At 41.4% G+C, this 21228-nt stretch overlaps 1 protein-coding gene across 1 annotated transcript in view; it reads left to right on the forward strand.

Annotated features, from left to right (window-relative positions):
- Positions 1-21228, forward strand: part of RAB15 (RAB15, member RAS oncogene family) — a 54541-nt gene that overhangs the window by 21013 nt on the left and 12300 nt on the right. Inside the window, exons 4-5 of the mRNA XM_069950318.1 lie at positions 14563-14640; positions 17311-17400. Coding sequence (XP_069806419.1) covers positions 14563-14640; positions 17311-17400 — 168 coding nt within the window. The remainder of the gene's footprint in view (positions 1-14562; positions 14641-17310; positions 17401-21228) is intronic.

Below are 21228 nucleotides of genomic sequence, written 5' to 3' on the forward strand. Positions count from 1 at the left end.
TGCACTAGGGGATCATTTACTCTGATGTTTTCGACTATTTTTATAATGACATGGATGGCATGTAAATATGGCTGCCTATTTCGTTATATTATCCCTAGAACTGACCTTATAGCTAAAGCCTAAAGATTGCGAGGCATAGCAGATGATGGCAGAATCCCCAATATATGCACGAGGATGCCCAGATGACAGCTCAGCCAGACTAGTCCACACTTTCTCCAGGGGAATCTGATGACATATGTAAGACCACCATAAACAGGCATATGTGAACATTATACAGACATTTTAAAGGCTTATTTCCTACCCAAAGGGACCCCTCACGTTCTTAGGAACAGGGTCCAGGATTGTTGTTTTGAACAAGGTGGTGACTTGAGTCAGGGCCCTAATCTTGAGATTGCCGCGTTTGGCAATGTTTTCGGCTTGAGCACCGGCCTGGCTCAGAGCATGGATCTTCATTGGAATCAAGCAGGGACACGTGACCCAGGGGATATGTTGTGGTCACACTGGGGGGGCACCAGGCCTGCCCGCAGTGCTCCAAACTGCCCCCAGTGCTCAAGCAGAAAACATCACCAAACGCAGGAACCGGGCAAAAAAGAACTGCGTCCCAGGCACCAAGCAGGTACTGCAAAAAAAAATAAAAAAAATCTGTCCTGGTGATGGTACAAGTCGCTTTAAATAATATATGGCTTCCTGGGGTCTATGTTATTATAGTAACAATCTATTATTGATAACATTTACTTAAGAAATGTTAGCTTCTTTCCCAGCAGTTGGAGAGGGAGTAGACAGTACACAGCGACATTTGTATGAACACAAATAACACAAACTTGCAAGATATGCAAATGCATCCTTAGGCTATGTTCACACAACGTCCAAAAAAGGAAAAAAGCGTCCGCTTTTTGTGTTTAAAAATACGTTCGTTATTACATCATTTTAATTGGCTTGACTAAAATGCATTGAAGTCTATGGGATAACGGACGTCTTTTTCTCACATTGTATTTAATGCGTCCGCCTCAAAAGACGTCCGTCATCCAATACAATGTGAGAAAAAGACGTCCGTTATTCCATAGACTTCAGTGCATTTTAATCAAGCAAATCAAAATGATGCAATTACGGACGTCTTTTTAAACACAAAAAGCGGGCGCCTTTTTCCTTTTTTGGATGTTGTGTGAACATAGCCTTATTGTTTTACTCTGGGAAACAATGTTACAGGTTTCCAATACAAAGTTAGACTGTGTAGGTCTTGCCTATATCTAAAGGTCCTTATACACCTTAGACTTTGATTGGCTCAACCCGCCGCTTACCGTCTAGAACCAACGACAGAGATTGGGGAGATAAGGGTCAGTCGATCAAAGTCTAAGGTGTATAGGTACCCTTTGTGTGGAGAGATATAAGCTGCAGTAAGGGTTCTATTACACAAAGCGATTTTCAACAATCAACGATTAACGATAGACGATCTCAAACGACTGCTATGGCGAACAACCTGAAATCATTCACCCAATTACACGGAACGATGATCGTTACTTATCGTTCTTGCGGTTGTTTTATCATCGCTATTGTGTTTGTCGCTACTGCGAACGACCAAACAACGTCTTATTACGTGCAAATTATTTGCAAACGATAAAAAAATGGTCCAAATTCTATCAATAGACCAACGATTTCTTGTTGGTCGTTTAATCGTCGATAATTGTTCAAATCCGAACAATCTGACAATTTTTCAAACGATAATCGTCCCATGTAATAGGGCCCAGAGAGGTCTCTTGCTGCAGCTTAGCCCTCCCTTCCCCATAGAGAACACAGGAATGCTCAGAGGCACTGAGCGTTCCTGTGTATGGGAAGGATGGACGGCAGGTGGGAGATTTAACTGTTACAGTTATTGAAAGTGTATAGGGACCTTAAAAGTGTATATTCACTCTAGTGAAAAGCCAGCTGAACCTTCTGACTTTGATGGAACTGGCTGACTGACTAATGTGTATGGGGGCCTCCTGACTGTTCCTTGACATCAAAAGTAGAAGATAAGAAAGGTCAAGCATGTTTGTTTTTAACTGCTGTGCCCTGTTGTTTTTAGAAGAGTCAGAGGAGAACACAAGGGGGATGTTTATCAAAATACACAGATTTGTCACTTTTCCTTGTGTACGCCAGCCGTATCCCCGATTGCTTGATGGGCAGGCAGGGGCAGCGCGATAAGGCAAAGAGGAGAAGTGGCCTTCCCAGTGCCTCTTTAATCAAGGTTTATGCCTGGAAACAGGGATAAGGCAGGCAAAAATTTACACCTGCACCGTAGCAGGTGTCATTTTTTTCCGCAATTTCTGCGCCAAGCGCAATTCCGGCCATTTTGACTAAGAGGCCTGGGTCTCTTAGTGAATGTAGCGGGGCTAAGAAATGTCCCCCCAGAGAGTCCGAGGATAACACAAGCATTTAACCAATAGCTATGATCACCTTAAGGCTGGGTTCACACTATGTATATTTGAGGCTGTATTTGTGAGGCTGTATAGCAACCAAAACCAGGAGTGGATTGAAAACACAGAAAGGCTATGTTCACATAATGTTGTAATTGAGTGGATGGCCGTCATTTAATGGCAAATATTTGCTGTTATTTTAAAACAACGGCTGTTATATTGAAATAATGGAAGTTATTTACCGTTATATGACGGCCATCCACTCAATTTCAACATTATGTGAACAGAGCCTTTCTGTGTTTTCAATCCACTCCTGGTTTTGGTTGCTATGAGGACCTGACTTGAGGACCAAATACTGCCTGAAATATACTGTGTGTGAACCCAGCTTAAAGGGGTAGTCCACCCAAAAAATTTTTCTTTCAAATCAACTGGTGCCATAAAGTGCCAGAGATTTGTAATTCACTTCTATTAAAAAATCTTAAGTCTTCCAGTACTTATTAGCTGCTGTATGTCCAGCAGGAAGTAGTGTTTTCTTTCCTGTCTGACCCAGTGCTCTCTGTTGCCTCCTCTGTCCATGTCAGGAACTGTCCAAAGCAGGAGCAAATCCCCATAGAAAACCCCTCCTGCTCTCCAGACTGGAAATAATACAACTTCCTGTTGGGCATACAGCAGCTGATAAGTACTGGAAGGCTTGAGATTTTTTAATAGAAGTAAATTACAAATCTCTGTCACTTCATGGCAGCAGTTGATTTGAAAGAAAAATTTTTTGGGTGGACTACCCCTTTAAAGCTATGTTCACACATCATATTTTCAGGTATATTTGTAACATAAAAAGCTTGTATCACACTTCAAAAAACACCTATTTTATACCAGTACTTTACTATTGAATAACATTGAACACTGTACTGTTTATGCATTTTTTATGGCTGTGACAAGAAGTGGCATGTCACTTATTTAACACATAATAAGTGTGCTCTATGCTATTTTATGTGTGTAATACATTGCGCAACTTGATGTGTGAATAAGTCAAATTATGCAAGATTTGCAAGGAAAGGCTGGTTTGCATAAAACACTAGAAATAAAACACCAAGTGCAGCAAAAAGACTTGAAAATGAGATGCTTATTTTGCTTGCAAATACAAGTGTGAACATAGCTAAAGAGGGAGAGTCCTGTGGTCAGGCCCGTATCTGCCATGAGGCGAGGTGAAGTGTTTGCCTCAGGCGGCAGATAACACAGCCCTTGAGGGGGGCGGCATCAGCCTCCTGTGTCCTTATCATTACAACTAGTTACGGCTCAGTGCCCAGCCGTGTTTCCTGTCAGTTGCCTCATGAGAAGCGCTGAGGAGGCACTGGAAGCCTCGTATTCACAGGTATTCACATCACATAAGACATAGATATAGTGTCTCCTGCTGTTAACCCTTTCAATAATGCAGAGTTATTATACTCTGCATCACTTACACACTGTAGAAAAGAAAAAGTTAACAGCAGCGGGGACGCTATATTATGTCTTCTCTGCCCTGCCGAACTCCGAGCTGACCTCAGCATAGTGCAAGAGCAGGAGAAGAGGCATCAAAGTAATGTTCTGCTCTGCTGTTAACTCTTTCTGTATTGCAGAATGTAAGTGATGCACAGTAATACTCTACATTCTGCAGTACTGAAAGAGTTAACAGAGCAGCCTGTTTTATGGCTCTTCTCTGGCTCCTGAGGTCAGAGGTCAGCAGTTGTAGATTGTTGTTTGTTTTGAAGCTCCCAGGGGGCCCATAGTGGCTCAAACAGTTAAAAAATCTGGTCACCGCACACAGCACACTGTTATCTATAGTGCTGTCCCATACACACTGCGATGCTGCACTGTACCTGTCCTGGATCTTCTCTCCCTGACTATTGCTCTGAGGGGGGGGGGGGGCGCTTTGTCAGTTTTCGCCTCAGGCGGCAGAAAAGCTAGAATCGGCCCTGCCTGTGGTGGGGGCATCTACAGCAATACCTACACTGCTTTTATTTGGTATATGTTATCCTTGGCACTAACGTATAGACACATATTAAAAATAATGGGGGAAATTTATCAAAAATAGTCTAAAGTAAAACTGGCTCAGTTGCCCCTAGCAACCAATCAGATTGCACCTTTTATTTTCCAAAGAGTCTGTGAGGAATGAAAAGTGGAATCTGATTGGTTGCTAGGGGCAACTGAGCCATTTTCACTTTACACCATGTTTGATAAATTTCCCCCAATGTGTGCACTGCCCCATTACTTAGAACCTGGAAAACAGTCAAGTTTGTGCTATAAAGAAGACGCTGCAGACTCATGGAGCCAATAGTTACATAGTTAATACGGTTGAAAAAAGACACATGTCCATCAAGTTCAACCAAGGAGGGGAAGGATACAGGGGAGGGGGAGGGTGATAGGTTCTATACATATGCATTTATATTATTTTGCTCTAAGAACTTGTCTAGGCTGGTTTTGAAGCCCTCTACTGTTGTTGCTGTGACCAGATCCTGTGGTAGACTGTTCCACAGATTCACAGTTCTCATGGTAAAGAAGGCTTGTCGCCTCCGGAGGTTGAACCTTTTTCTCTCCAGGCGGAGGCAATGCCCTCTTGTCCTTTGAGGGGGTTTTACCTGGAACATCTTTTCCCCATATTTCTTGTAGGGGCCATTTATATATTTAAATAAGTTAATCATATCTCCCCTTAAACGTCTCTTCTCCAGACTAAACTAATTTAATTCTATTAATCTCTCCTCATAACTAAGATGTTCCATTCCCCTTATTAGTTTAGTTGCCCGTCTTTGTACCCTCTCCAGCTCTAAAACATTCTTTTATGAATCGGGTTCCAAAACTGGACGGCATACTCCAGATGAGGCCGCACCAAAGCTTTATAAAGCGGTAATATTATATCCCTGTCCCGTGAGCCCATGCCTGTTTTAATGCATGACAATATCCTGCTAGCCTTAGAAGCAGCTGACTGACATTGTGTACTGTTCTGTAGTCTATTATCTACAAGTATACCCAGATCCTTCTCCATCAGTGACTCTCCCAGTGTAACTCCCCCCAGGACATATGATGAATGCGGGTTATTAGTACCCAGGTGCATAACTTTACATTTATCCACATTGAACCTCATTTGCCAAGTGGACGCCCAAACACACAGTGTGTTTAAGTCAGCTTGTAATATCTGCACATCCTCCATAGACTGTACTACAAAGCTTGGTGTCATCTGCAAAGATAGAAACATTGCTGTTAATTCCATTCTCAATATCATTAATAAACAAGTTAAACAGAAGAGGGCCCAGTACTGACCCTTGGGGTACATCACTTATTACCGGGGACCATTCGGAGTAGGAATCATTGACCACCACTCTCTGGGTACGATTATGTTTTATTATGGAAACATTTTGTCCCGTATTTTTTTTTTTTTTATTAAAGCGACTATGTACCCACAATCTGATCCCCCCCCCCAAACCGCTTGTACCTTCAGATAGCTGCTTTTAATCCAAGATCTGTCCTGCGGTCCGTTCGGCAGGTGATTCAGTCTTTAAACTGGCAGCCCCGTGCCCTACAGAAGTGGTCTACATTGTGTATGCATTAGGCTGGCACACCCTCTCCGTCCCTCCTCCCCGCCCTCCTCATCATTAGGAATGCTCCAGGCAGATTGCCTCCTATTCGTCAGCTGTGTCAGCCCGGCACATGGGCTGGATCGTTAAGACACCTGTGCAAATGTTCAGCATGGAGAAAATGTTCCAGTGGCATTCCTAATGATGAAGAGGGTGGGGAGGAGGGACGGAGGGATGGTGCAAAGTTAGTGCACAGATACTCCCGTAGGGCACGGGGCTGCCAGTTTAAAAGTTGTTTTTTAGCATAATAACTGCATCACCTGCTCAACGTACCGCAGAACAGATCTTAGATTAAAAGCAGCTATCCGAAGGTACAAGTGGTTTGGGGGGGTCAGATTGTGGGTACAGAGTTGCTTTAATTAAAATAAATGAATACGGGACAAAATGTTCCCATAATAAAACATGGGCTCCATGAGTCTGCATGTGGGTACAGAGTCGCTTTCAGAGTACGAATTCTGTGGGCAGAAAAATGTCTCTTGTATCTTCTACCGAATTACAAAAATAAACTAAGCTGAAAGGTACCATATAGCTGTATGTAGCAGAGCCTGGAGATTATGCACTGAAAACTGCCACGGGCACATCAGCTTTGAACAATATTCCTAATAATGTGCTCAGATTCCGCAGTGGAGATGTGTACCAGTACTCAATATATAATTGGCCTTGCTAGACTTTTGCCCAGAGGAAATTGAGATGCATGGGCATCCTATCTCTAGATTAAGTAAATCGCAAGAGCCTTGTTCTCAGTCTTTAATAATCACTAATGTAATATATATATATATATATATATATATATATATAAAGTAGTAGATGGACGGCACTGTGCTGGCTTAAAGTCAAAAAATAGCTTAAAGCTGGTAGGTGCACGTCCCATGAAAGTCGACCCCCGACTCCTCTGGATAGCAAAATTGAACACGAGGACGGCACTCCAGTAGTGTATAGTGAAGATTTATTCACCCAATCACAAACAGCGACGTTTCGACTCTAACATGAGTCTTTCTCAAGCCTTGAGAAAGACTCATGTTAGAGTCGAAACGTCGCTGTTTGTGATTGGGTGAATAAATCTTCACTATACACTACTGGAGTGCCATCCTCGTGTTCAATTTATTTATATATATATATATATATATATATATATATATATATATATAATTATAGTTCTTATAAAACAAACAACCTTTGTTTACAAAAACAGATTCTAAAACACAGAAATAGTTCCGCTAGGAGCAACTAAGAGTGATCACAGCATTGCCTGTGTTCCAAAAGCATATCCAGCAGTGCACATCACTTCCCCATTAATAAGCGATTCCTTCCTTCCTGTATTTACCAGTAGTCATAATAGTGCCCCCTTCCCTTTGTAGTTATAGTATATAGGGTGCCCATCTCTACCCCCATTAATAAACGTTTCCTTCCTTCCTACTAGTAGTCAGAGCTGTGTCCCCTTCCCTTAGCAGTCATAGTATAAACAGTGCCCATCTCTTAACCCCCGTAGTCATAGCAAGACCACTTCCCAGCCCCATTGGTCATAGTTGGTTCCCCCTTGGTCCCACTTAGTCATAACAGCGCTTTTCCCCTCCTCTTAATTCACAGAAGTCCCCATATTTCTTCTTGCATCTATAAAATTTACATAAAAAGACCAAGTATGAATTTGGCATGAGAAAAGCGAGGATTAAAGAACAGAGCGTCCAAATATAACATAAATTGAATTTGATTTATAAAGAGTATACAGTAGTAGCAATACTGTTTCATGGTGTGCCACAATGGCTGAAGATACGAATTTGGCTTGCTAATTACCATATATTATTAATGGCTAATTTTTACACTGTGAAATGATTTAAGGTATAATTTTTGTAAACGTATAGAACTCCCCAATGGTCCCTAGTGGTTTAAGGGGAGATCAAAGCCAGTAAGCCAGAAAGAAGACACTAGGGAACCCCCCTCACACACACACACAACAATCAGGCCGATTCGGGCCGATGGAACTATATAGTGAATAATAAAAAAGTATATACTTACCTGCCTACGCTTCCTGATGTTATCTTGCCTCTTTCCAGCTAAACAGAGTTGCCGCTGAAGCCTCTACACCCATTTTTGAAGTGACAGACCGCTCAGCCAATCACTGGCCATGGTGCTGACCTGTCTCAGTTAGTGATTGGCTGAGCCTGTCACTTCAGAGATGAGTGTAGAAGCTTCAAAGGCGGTTCTGGTCTGCTGGGAAGAGGCAGGAGGACACCGGGGAATGTGGGCAGGTAAGTATACATGTTCATTATTAACTATATAAAGCAAGGGCTGCACAGACATTGGTAACGATGTCCATGCAGCCCTTGCCTCACAATGGTCGAGCCGTGTAAAAGGCCCAGTAAGTGAGTGCCAATCTAGCAGATCAGCACTTGCTTATTCGGCAAATTGGGGCGTGTAATGTTTTGTCTTTAAAGAGTAGTTCTGATTTCTAAGTGTTGTGATTGCCTAGAAAAGTCAGGTATGACACTATGATGTCTTTTGGGACTGTATCTACTGGACTAAACAAATAGATGGCTGGTTTGTTAGATTCAGATTTGGCTGAGGTTACGGTAGATTCGCTCATCTCTAGTTGTCACCATGCTTTTCCACTCTTGGGTGACTAATGTGTGGAATTATTCAGTGATCAGTAACAGAAAAGTTTCTGCATAACTAGGCACATATCCCATTCAAGAGTTTTCTAGAAAGCTCATGAAATCTGACAGACTATTTCTTTAAAAGAGACTTCTTTTAAAGTGTCACTGTCGTTTTTTTTTTTTTTTTTTTTTTTTTTTGCAGAAATCAGTCGTACAGGCGATTTTTTTAAAAATTGGCTTCGTTGGGTTTATTAGGCAAATATGCCATTATCTGCATTCAAAAAGACTTTCCCCAGGTCTCCCCCCCCCCTCTCTCATTCACTGCTCATTATTGGGAAATCTCGACTCTTTTACATTAGTTGGCCCTGTGTAACCTATGGAGAGGGGAGGGAGTTTAGTCGGCAGCAGAGAGCAGAGAACAAAGGATTACACAGTAGGACCTGTGTGAAAGGCGTATTCAGAGGTCAGTGCTTACTTCAGAGCAGATAGCCCGGTGATGTAGCTGTAAATTAACTCTTTGTTTTCCTGTTTTGGTGCCTCATCTCCCTCCACCCCTCCCCTCTCCATAAGATAACCATGAAGACGGGGAGAGCTTCAAACTGCTTTTTCAGTTTTTTTTTAAATCGCCTGTACTATTGATTTCTGCAAAAAAATAAAATAAAATAAAAAAAAAATGTAAACGACAATGACACTTTAAGGAGACCAGTGATTTAACATGGTGAAGGGGGCATGTATCTTGTGAGATTTACATCCCCTGAGCCTCATTCATACCCTAAGAGATTTAAGGCTGTTACACGGCCTGATCTTCTGGGGAAAATGAGCGCCGACCTGTCAGTTTATCGCTCGCTTCCCCATCATTCCCCACTTGCTGCTAGTGCTATTAAATGCACAGACAGCTGGAGGGGTCGCCCAAACAATCCTTCCATCATTCGGATTGCCCACTAAAATCAGTGTCAGTCTGCTGCTACTGCTCCTATTACACATGGTCATGGCATAAATCAGTATCTTTCAACATGTTGAAAGACCACGCTCAGCCGGCATTGTGCATGTTGGTTGATTGTCGCCTTTCAACATGCGCTATAACTAAACAATTATCAGCCTGAACGGATTGCTAAGTTAGGCCAATAATCATTTAGAGTAATAGGGTCTTTAGATTCATACCCTCTTTGCAGATTTTCAACAAAATGTGGGAAAGAGCATAAAAAGACTGATGTAATGACTGATATAAAGAACAGGTATAGTACAATGTAAATACTTAGACCCAGATTTATTAGAAAGTTTAATGTAGAATCTGGTGTAAACTGCCCACAGCACCCAATCACAACCCTGTTGTTTTAAAATAACGGCTGTTATGTGCTGCTAAATAACCTCCGTCCAATAAAAATGGCATGTGAACATTGCCTAGTATTGTAAATAAGGACGTATTCTTACCTGAAAATTATAAACTTTTTTGTATTATTTTACTGTGTGTAAATATGGCCAGAATCCTATACATTTCCTTTTAAATCTAAATGTATGGCATAACAAAGAAAAGAAGCATGTTTAGGTGGTGGTAATAGTTACTATCTTTACTAAACAACTAGACTGGAAATGATGTAAATATAATGTATAATAAAGTAGGAAGAGACCGGCATGCGTAGTGTGTAGAAGACTAAAAGTATTTACATGATTCAGGACACCAGTGAAGCAGCAATAATGTTATGAGACAGTCGGTGTAAAATAAACTGCTCCACATACCTGTAAATGGTGACAGGGGTAGACTTGAGTGATCTGACCATGTATTGGGAAATCAGCTGTAAAATAATGAAACAAGGGAATTTCATCATGCACTGAATATTTTGAGCAGCCTTTTATCACATTCACAATGATTATTATTTCACACAAATTTGTAATTTAATCAGATTTGTTTCCATCCTATAAGCTAATAATTTACAGAATAATTTCTACAAGCTTAGGGGTGGTGTAAAAATAATAAACATATACTATCTAAAAAAATAATAAGCTATACTCACCTAGCTTGGTCTGCCACACTAACGCTCCCACTGCTTCTTCCTGGTTTATGTGATGTGTCGACCCCACAGAAACTCCCCAATCATTGGCCCCAGAGGTATCGCACCTCAGTCAATGATTGGCTGAGATGGGCAGTTCCCGTGGATTTGGTATATCACAGGAACCAGCAATAGGCTGTGACCAATGGACGATCAGGTGAGCATGGCTTTTTTTTAATTTTAACATCACTCTTATTTCCTAAAAAAAACCACACTGTCCCAGTAAATTAACCACACTGTTAGGGTGCTTGTGCGCTGGGCCACTCCGCTGAGGGTAGTAGTAGGTGGTAGTACTGGGTAGGGACCCGGTTAGCCACTTGCCTGATGGTATGTCACGGTATGGGCACGAGGGATAGCAGCTGTAGACCGGGAACCTGACCAAGCGGAGGCCGAGCAATTCTTCTTTGTCTTTAGTCAGGGCACCAATAATTACACCAATGCCAAGGTTTAGAAACAACGGTAGTTGTATATTTATTATAACGGTGGTAACTCGTAGCAACAGTCTCTCCGAATGCAACCGGGAATAAGGCAGAGTAATAGGTGATGCTGCAATAGGCTGTGAGAGTAACGTGCTGGATGATGGGAGTAGTAGTGATAATGAAGTTGAGATGCTGGGCGGAATGAAACTGAGATGAATACTTTGTTGATGATTAGAGAAGATGATGAGAGGAATGACTGTAGAACAGCACCCAGATCTTTAGTACAGATGAGGATCTTGAGACTTTAGAATAATGACGCAGCCAGGAACACTTCTGGTAATGCTGCAGCAGAGCATATGTCCTTCTCTCTTAACAGAGGAGAGAGGACACACACACACACAACCTGTCCCCCTGAAGGTGGAAGACAGGCCTCAGGAACAACAGAGCAACACACCCTTCTCCCCTAAAGGTGGAGAGAGGACTGAGGTAGGACAGGAAGTCACATGGTATTTCCAGCCAAAGCTCGATGGCCATTGGGCTTACCATGGAAGCAGGGGACAGTCACGTGACACCAAGCCATTGCATCATCACACCATTAGGACATATTGGACTGAATATACATGAGAAGTACCATACTTGAACACTGGGGGGCGACATAATACCATTAGGCACTGATAACTGAATATGCATGAGAAATAAATGAAATAACAGACCTGAATACTGAGAAGGGTGACATAATACACACAGTTTGCAGTGGACCATAGTTTTCCAGAACAGAGGCAATAACATATTGACTGACTCAGATATAAAGATACACTTTGAAGTAAACAACAAAATGAGGAACTCTGTTCTGGGACACTGCACTTGTACACCTTCATTTTTGGACTATATCCATGTTTTCTACATAGCCTTGCTCGAGGTTCGCTCATCTCTACTAGCTATATGTGAACATAACTTTATTCTACATTCATCCTCATGCTGCTTTAACACTAGCATATTAAGGCTATGTTCATGCACTGCCAAAATGACGTCTGTTCTTATTGGACGGCCATTATTTAACGGCAAGTAACAGCCACGTTTTTGAAACAATGGCCATTATTATATGAATAATTATTTTAAAACAATGGACATTATGTGCCATTAAAAGACACCCTTCCATTAAAAATGGCATGTGTGAACATAGCTAAATAGCTGAGGCTAAAACGGCCGCTGTCAGTGAAGTTCATTATAGATGATACTGCCGTACTAGCCGGATGAACTTAATTTCTATTGAATTTGAATGTGGGCACATTTGGGTGTGCCCGCGTTCCAATTCACCATAGCCGACAATGTAAAGTGTGGCCGAAGCCGCACTTTACATTGTCTGCGCTGTCAGTTTTGTGCGGCCACTATTGGATGAATAGTGACTGCACAAAACTGACATGTCCCTTTTTTGTGTGGCCGCAAGGAATCCCAGCCGGAGTGTATACATAGTGTATATACTCCGGCCCAAATACATTGAAATCGATGCAATGTATTTTTTCATTTAATATTTGTTATTTAATAGTTATTAAATGAAAAGCCTAAAAGCTATTAACTCCCAAGAAACCATAAGATAGAATTATTGCTGTTTTGGATGCCGGTGCATACTGAAATTCCAGCATCCACTTCTTATATCCTGAAATGCCTTGTTCATGCATTCTGTCTCCACAATTACGGTATCATTTGTCATGATTAATATCACCATGGCTGTCCCTGTGCCTCATTAGTCACCATAATGGAAAGAGACATGCCGTACATAAACGTTACCATTTGTTATGGAAAATAAAACACAATGAGCTTCTCTGTATTAACTTACAACCCTCTGCTGACTACATTGGTTTAAATTTTAATCCCCATCACGGCTGAATTTCTAGCATTAGGGGCTGACCATAGACAGGGAAATTGGGTAGTTAGCAAGGTAATAGCAAATTCTTTGTCTTTTTGTTCTTTGCAGTATATGTTTTCTTACGATTCTGCACAGGTGCACAATCAATGCATTTATCATGTATCATGGTGATGTCATACAGCATTGGCCAAATAGCATCATTGATCACTATTCCCATTGCTGAGATACCACTTGCTCCAAGAATATGTATATTCTGGTTTAACATAACTAGGATTTACATAAATGTATGACTGAAAGGAGAAGTCTGGCAAAAATTTTTATTAAAGTATTGTATTGCTCCCCAAATGTTATACAAATCCCCAATATCCACCTTTTAGGGGAAATGCTTATAAAGTGATTTTTTTCCTTGCACTTCCTACTGCATCAAGGCTTCACTTCCTGGATAAAATGGTGATGTCACGACCCGACTCCCAGAGCTGTGCGGGCTGTGGCTGCTGGAGAGGATGATGGCAGAGGGATGCTCAGTGTCCCTCCAGTGCCCTGTGTCGCTCAGTGTCCCCCTGCCATCATCCTCTCCAGCAGCCACAGCCCACACAGCTCTGGGAGTCGGGTCGTCACATCACCATTTTATCCAGGAAGTGAAGCCTTGATGCAGTAGGAAGTGCAGGGAAAAAAGCACTTTATAAGCATTTCCCATAATAAGTGTATATTGGGGATTTGTATAACATTTGAGGAGCAATACAATACTTTAATAAAATTTTTTGTCAGACTTCTACTTAAAGGGGTTTTCCTGCACAACAAGCCAATAACCACAGGCGTAGAGAAAAGATGTGAAAGGAATGCAATGCAAAGTCAGTACTGCAATCCCTAATTCTAAGGATCAATGTCAATATCCCTAATTCTAAGGATCGATATCAAATAATGGTACTTCTAAAATCAGGGATATATCAGTCAGACCACTTCTTTTAAAGCAGAGTGGTGGTCAGTAACCTGTCAACACTGAGAGGAAAAGAGCACCATATAGAGAGACAAGTTTGCTAAATGAATGTATTTGCGAAAATATTTAACTTGACGAGTCTTTCAAATACAGCTATATTAGTTGAGATGAGAATACCTCTTTAAGACTATGTTCACACAAAGTGAAAATAATACCAAAATACATCCGTAGTTTAAAAACAATTGTTTGGCCACGACCAAACATTTTTTTTTTTTTTTTTTTTGGCTGTTTGCGTTTTTTTTTTTTTTTTTTTTACTGACATAATTTCAGCTCAAATAAAGGACATTAAAAACAAATAATTGAAATAATGGACGTTAATTGGGCTCATATGACATCGGTCCAAAAAAATGGCCGGTAAACAGCCAAAAAAAAGACGCAGCGGTTGCAGGGGTCACAGGCTAAAAGTTTTTTTTTTCTGTTGTAGATAACTGTTTTTCACAGTTATATAATACTACCAAAAATTGTGTGTGACATAGCATAAGGGGAAAAACCCTGATCTGTTTCTTCTGATATTTGAACACGCTTCTGCTTCGGCACTTGAGCAGTACACAGACTGGGAGACAGATGCTGAATTTGAAACTTGTATTTGTAATATTGTTTATTATTTTTTTGCATTAAAGTTATCTTTTCTATTTTTTTAAGGGTATATTTCTAGTATATGATATAACAAGCGAACGTTCCTACCAGCACATAATGAAGTGGGCCAGCGATGTAGATGAGGTATGTCTAGCTAACATCCATTTCAATGATTACTTTGCAACCTGTAAAGAAAAATCTTACAGTGACTCTGTACCCACAATCTGACCCTCTCAAACCGCTTGTACCTTCGGATAGCTGCTTTTAATCCAGGATCTCTCCTGGGGTCCGTTCGGCAGTTGATGCAGGTACTGTCCTAAAAAACAACTTTTAAGCTTGCAGCCCTGTGTCAAATTGGCGTGGCCTAGAGTGTCTGTGCCCTAGGATTGCACCACCCCACTGTCCCTCCTCCCCGCCCTCTTCCTCATTAGGAACGCCCTGGACAGGATTTTTCCTAATCATCACCTGTCTGAACACTGCACAGGTGCAGTGTTTAGACAAGTGATGAATATGAGGAATTGTTCTAGGGGCATTTCTAATGGTAAAGAGGGTGGGGGGAAGGAAGGAGGGGATCAGAATCGTAGAACATGGGTACTCTAAGCCACGCCAATTTGACACAGCGCTGCAGGTTTAAAAGTTATTAGGACAATAAGTGCATCACCTGCCGAACAGACCCCAGGAGAGATCCTGGATTAAAAGCAGCTATCTAAATGTACATGTGGTTTTGGGGCGGGGGTGTCATATTGTGATTACAGAGTTACTTTAAGCTCAGTGTCTTGTCATTAGACTTGACTGAAACTCATATATTCTGCATTTATACTCATCCTTCCAAGTAGGGATGGTCCAAAACTGCCGAGGTTCGGGTTCGTATGAACCCGAACACTCGGCATCAGATTCCCGCTGTCTGCTTGCTCCGTGCAGCGGGTGGATACATCGGGAGGACCGCCTGGAAAACTGGGATACAGCCTATGGCTAGGGCTGTATCCCAGTTTTCCAGGCGGTCCTCCAGCTGTATCCACCCTCTCGGGAATCATTTCCGAAAGTTCGGGTTCCCTACTTCCAAGTGTAGACTGTAGTTTAAGCTTGAGTATTATAGGAAAAGATAAGGAGAACTTGAGCCAGGACAGTAGTGAGGTGGATCACTTCCAAAGCAAAGGAAAGCATTCAAGAGGAAATAACAGAAGGTTAGACAAATCTAACCTGCTGATATGTCCCTATTGTGCAGAGGACGCCGCTATGAAGGTATGTCTCTTACCTTCAGTCTTGGCTCCGTTCCACTGCAGTTAGTCATTTGCTCCACAGTCCGGTTAGACCGTTCTGAGCACTGGGGCATTGTATGAAGTACTGCACCACCCCCATAGCTCTGATCCGCCCCAAGCCAGCCCACCCCTTTCTAATGTTAATCAATGGAGCGGGATGGCTGGGGCAGGGCATATTGTCAATATGGGGGTGGGGCAGTGCTCCTAACGGTGTCACCAGACTGTGGAGCAAATGACTAACTGCGCTGTAACAGAGCAGAGGATGAAGGTAAGAGACATACCTTCATTCTTGGTGTCTCCTGCACAATAGGGACTTATCAGCAGGTTAGATTAATCTAAAATGCTAATAGTCACTATAGACAAATAAAGAATTGTAGCTCCTTTAACCAAGCTGTAAAATTTTGTGCCACAAATGCATTGAAGAAGTCCTGACATATTACTGACAAGGTGTTAGGATGACATCTGGACTTGGTAAATGTGCCCTGCTATATCACTGCTTGAGGTCATCTGTAATGTGAAGACATTTCTTTAGAACAGTCAAGAGTTTTAACAATCTTTCTCAGCAGATGGTACTGTGTTAATACATCGCCATGTGGAGGTGGATGAACGTCAGATAGCCATTGAGGAACAGCAGGTTGTCATTAAAGATAAGCTCGCAACACCCACACGTAGATATCATACATTTGGATATAAATGTAATAAAAAAGACGTGTTATAAAGGCAGTTATAAGGGTAACAGATAACCTGTTAACCCTGTGTTTAATAAGGTGTGCGTGATCGTTGGAGTTTAGCATCAATTCAACGCCAGAAAGAGTAGGTTATGTGAACAGCAGGCTTGTCCGGCATGTGGAAATGTAACATTTTACGCTCAGAGAGGGAAAGTACTGAGGGGGAGATTTATCAAAGGGTGTAAAATTTAGACTGGTGTAAATTGCCCACAGCAACCAATCACAGCTCAGCTTCTAGCTCTGGTGAAAGGAAAGCTGAGCTGTGATTGGTTGCTGGGCCCAATTTTACACCCTTTGATAAATCCCCCCCTAAGTGTTTACCATATAGATATATCTCCTCTGTAATGTCACTCAGTGTTTCCTGCAATAAAGGGGTAGTTTGGCAACAAAAAATATTATCAAATCAACTGGTGCCAGAAAGTGCCAAAGCTTTGTAATTTACATCTATAAAAAAAATCTCCAGTCTTCCTGTACTTATCAGCTACTTTATGTCCTGCAGGAAGTGGTGTATTCTCTCCAGTCTGACACAATGCTCTCTGCTGCCACCTCTGTCCGTGTCAGGAACTGTCCAGATCAGTAGCAAATCCCCATAGAAAACCTCACCTGCTCTCCAGACTGGAAATGATACACAAAGTACTGGAAGACTTTAGATTTTTTAATAGAAGTAAATTGCTCATCTCTGGCACTTTCTGGCACCAGTTGATTTGAGAAAAAAAACAAACATTTTAGCTGAACTGCCCCTTTAAAAGGAAAAAATGTAGCAATCGTATATGTATTCTAATAATTTTGAGTAACCTTGAAGATAATATTATACACTTTTCTTTTAGTATGCACCTGATGGTGTCCAGAAGATATTAATTGGAAATAAGGCTGATGAAGAACAAAAAAGGCAGGTCGGGAAGCACCAAGGAATGAAGGTATGTTCTCCGTAACGTATATAAGAAATGTGTCCAGGCTGGAAGTGAAGGACCAAAATAATTCCCTCCTTCTTTATTAAGGGTAGAGATCCCTACTCTCATTCAAGATGGCTGCCTTTTATATTAAAGGGGTTGGCCATCTTAGGGATACACAAAGAAGCCTACCCATGACCTCCCATTCCTGATGTACAATGGTGCATGTACTGATTCTGTTCTGTCCTGGAACAGCACATGTGCAGTTGCAGATGCTCCGTCACTCATTCCTTCTAACTTTCATAAGGTACTTAGTTTCACACTTAGAATTAGAAGAGCTGGAAGGGCATCATAGCAATTGAAAATGTGCTTGGTCTGTTCCAGGATGGATCAGAAACCAGAGCATGTGCAGTTACATATTGGGAATTGGATGGCATGGATGGATTGCCAAGAGTGGTGTGTTAGGGTGAATGGTTTACAGCAATTTTATTAAAAAGCAAAACTGGGAAAAATATATGAAATTAATATTTTCATGCCTGCAAAACATTAGTAATGAGTACCCTTAAGATGGCCAATCCCTTTAGCATCCGAACCTCAACAAACCTAAATAGGCATACTGTTCTGTTTCATAGGATAGGGATGGGAAGCCTTCGGCCCTACAGCTGTTGCAAAACTTTTTGCAACAGCTTAAAAAGCCAAAGGTTCCCCATCCCTGTCTTAGGAGATAGGAAGATAAGCTACATTACTGTGATCTCCTGGAGAAATAAATAAACCAACGGCTGAAAATTCAGTCTTTCATTCCGCTTTCCTGAGAGATGTCAGGGCAGTCATATTACCAGCCTGCCATGTCACAAAGATGATGTTTTTGCCTAAAGGCCGTATTCCACAGCCGGACTCTGAGGAGCAAACGAATGCTGTCAGCGCTTGTTTGCTCCTTTTTCCCCGCTCGCTGCTTCCGCTATTCCACACGGCTGCAGCGAGCAGGTGAGCCCGGGGAGGGCCAGGGGGAGCTGTGGGAGGGGATGCCCGGGTGATCACTAGATCGTCCGGGCAGCCCATAGTCTGCTGCCGCTGGTCCTATTCCACGGGGCGACGGCAGCAGATGGTTGCTATATAAGTCGTTTGTGTTTCAACATGTTGAAAGACAAACGACTTCAACGATCAGCCGACATGAACGATGTCGGCTGATCGTTGCCCCCTATTCCACTGGCCGATAATCGTTCCGTGGAATAGGGCCTTATGGCTGGGTTCACACTACCTTTTTTGCAAACTGATTTTGTGCATTTGTGTGCATCCATTTTTATCTGTTTTTCCCTTGACTTCCGTTATAAAAAAAAAGATCAAAATGCATACTTTTTTTACATACACAAAAATTTGGCCGACTGAAATTTTGTGTACGTTAAAAAAAACACAGATACTTGTCGATCCATTTTTTTGGAATGGAAGTCAATGGAAAAATGGATCAAAATGGATGCACACAAAAGTATCCATTTTTCAGTCAATTTTTTCATCTGTTTTTGTAAAAACAGATGAAAAAAAATGGATTGCAAAAAACGTAGTCAGACCCAGTCTAAGCAATGGGTGCTGAATAATACAGTCTACATATAAAGGATAACTGATTATATTGTTGAAACAACATGAGTGACAACATGAGAGTCAGGTATGCAAAACCTGTCTTACTCCCATGCATGTCCCATGAAATAACAAAATTGTGAGGATAGTTCTCAAAGGCCCTATAAGTTCCACAATAAACAACAATAGCAAATTCAAATAACATGAGACACTGTCGTCAATGCATTTTCATCTGACATTATATACAGAAAAAAAAGATCGCTAAGGCCAAACTATTTATGAAGTTTATCTTGCACCAAGTTCCCAACACATATGAACGTACAGCACAATAAGTAATAGAATAACAATGTTTCAAGTAGCAAAATGGTTAGCCTGTCTAGTGGTGAGGCTCCAAGAGTAGCCTTGAAATCCCTTTATTAATGGATACTGTTCCCATGACAACAATTCTAAGGGGATGAAATGCGTGGTACATTCACTGCACATTATATAAGTGTCAGTAGAGCAGAAATCACATTCTCCCTAAAGAGCAGCTAAGACGTGATTGGAAAACTTTGGATTCAATTCAGAAAATTTTTCCTTATATTACCGAATATAGTTAAAACCCCAAGACTTCATAGATAGGTACTGGAAGACTTGAGATTTTTAAATAGAATTAATTTACAAATCTGTATAACTTACTGAAACCATTTGATTTGAAAGAAAAACATTTTTGCTGAAGTACCCCTTTAAGCCAATAAAACACTTGAAAGTATTTTTTCCAAACAAGGTTTATGTGAAGTATACAAAGATTATATAAGTAGCCGTTATACTGGGGATAAGGGTAGGTTTACATTATGATTGTGCCATCCAAACAGATATGTGGTCCAACAGTCTGATAAAAGAGATTGTGGCACTCACCTTTTTCCTGCAATTTTAGGCTTTACTGCCTGTTTAACAGGAACATGGCGGAGAGGGGACTATAACACTATACCAAAAATCTGCTCCGCCTAAAATTTTATTTTTGAGAAAACAAAATGTGTAGTATGCTCTATGTTCGTGTTGCCATTGTTATGTAATCATGATATTTATAAAGCCTGTCTGTAAAATAAAATAGGGAAAAAAGCAATATATATCTACATATCGGCCTAAGATGCATCTTGGTGTTCAAAATATAAAATTTTCCTTAAGTGTTTTGACTTATTTATGGTTATTGCTGGCATATAGAGACTCCACACGTCCAGCCACTGTGTACTGAAGGAGTACACTGGATATTAATAACAGATTTGCACCAATAAGTAGACTCCGGACTTCCCCTGCCTCCAATTTCATGGGGGTCTCTATGTGTCTCTGTCATTGGTCATGTACATGAGTCATTGGAAAATGAAGTCATCTGATGAGTTGCTATAGGTTCAGAATGTGAAGATGCGTTTCCTCAACATATCTATCAATACTATGACATAGGGGCGAATCGTTTCATCATCTTCCAGGTATCATCAGGACTGGTAGGCTGCGTGTTTAGCAGATGCTGCTTGTCCGGTTATCTGAGGTTTACACACATTTACTATGTGGTTATCATGTTTCTCAAATATCGATGTCCGACAGACTGTAGGTGTTTTCCGTGTAAGGTGATAGGGCTGCATTACAATGTATTTAAGAGCAACAATAGAACACTTAGAAGCATTTATTTTTTTATTGGTTTTTGATAGCCCCGTTTCTTACCACAGGACTTTTTGCCTTTTTTATATGATATGTGGAGGAAGCTCCGGTAGCTACTTTACATTATCTCTCAATCTGAAATACATCCATATAGAATATTTTGTGTGACTTGCATCTCCTGAACTTGTGGAACTCCCTCATTGGGCCCATACAGCTCCTCTGTGTGCCTTCATTTTTATTGGGTGTTAAACATAGTTTTTTTTTTCTTATGAATTCTGCATTGATGTGTAAGAGCCCTATTACACGGAGCGATAGTCTGTAAATCAGGAAGATTCGGCAGATTATTGCTCGGTGTAATTAAGACACTGATCAGCTGATGTCATCGGCTGGTTGGGTCTTTTGGTCCTGCCTAAAGATCATCGGGAGCCGGCTGTGCATTGGTACATGTAATATCAATGTGCGGCCTATGGCTGATGCCTGTGTAAAAAAAAATGATATACTTTATACATACCTGCCCATGCTCCCCAGTGTTCTTCTCGCTTGTGTCCGCTTCTCGCCGCTGCCACTAAAGCTTCTACACCGGTCTTTGAAGTGTCAGGTTGTTCATCCAATCACTGACCACGGTGCTGTCCCATCTCGGTCAGTTAG

The sequence above is a fragment of the Dendropsophus ebraccatus genome, chromosome 13 (assembly GCF_027789765.1).
Source record: "Dendropsophus ebraccatus isolate aDenEbr1 chromosome 13, aDenEbr1.pat, whole genome shotgun sequence".
In the NCBI taxonomy this organism is placed as follows: domain Eukaryota; kingdom Metazoa; phylum Chordata; class Amphibia; order Anura; family Hylidae; genus Dendropsophus; species Dendropsophus ebraccatus.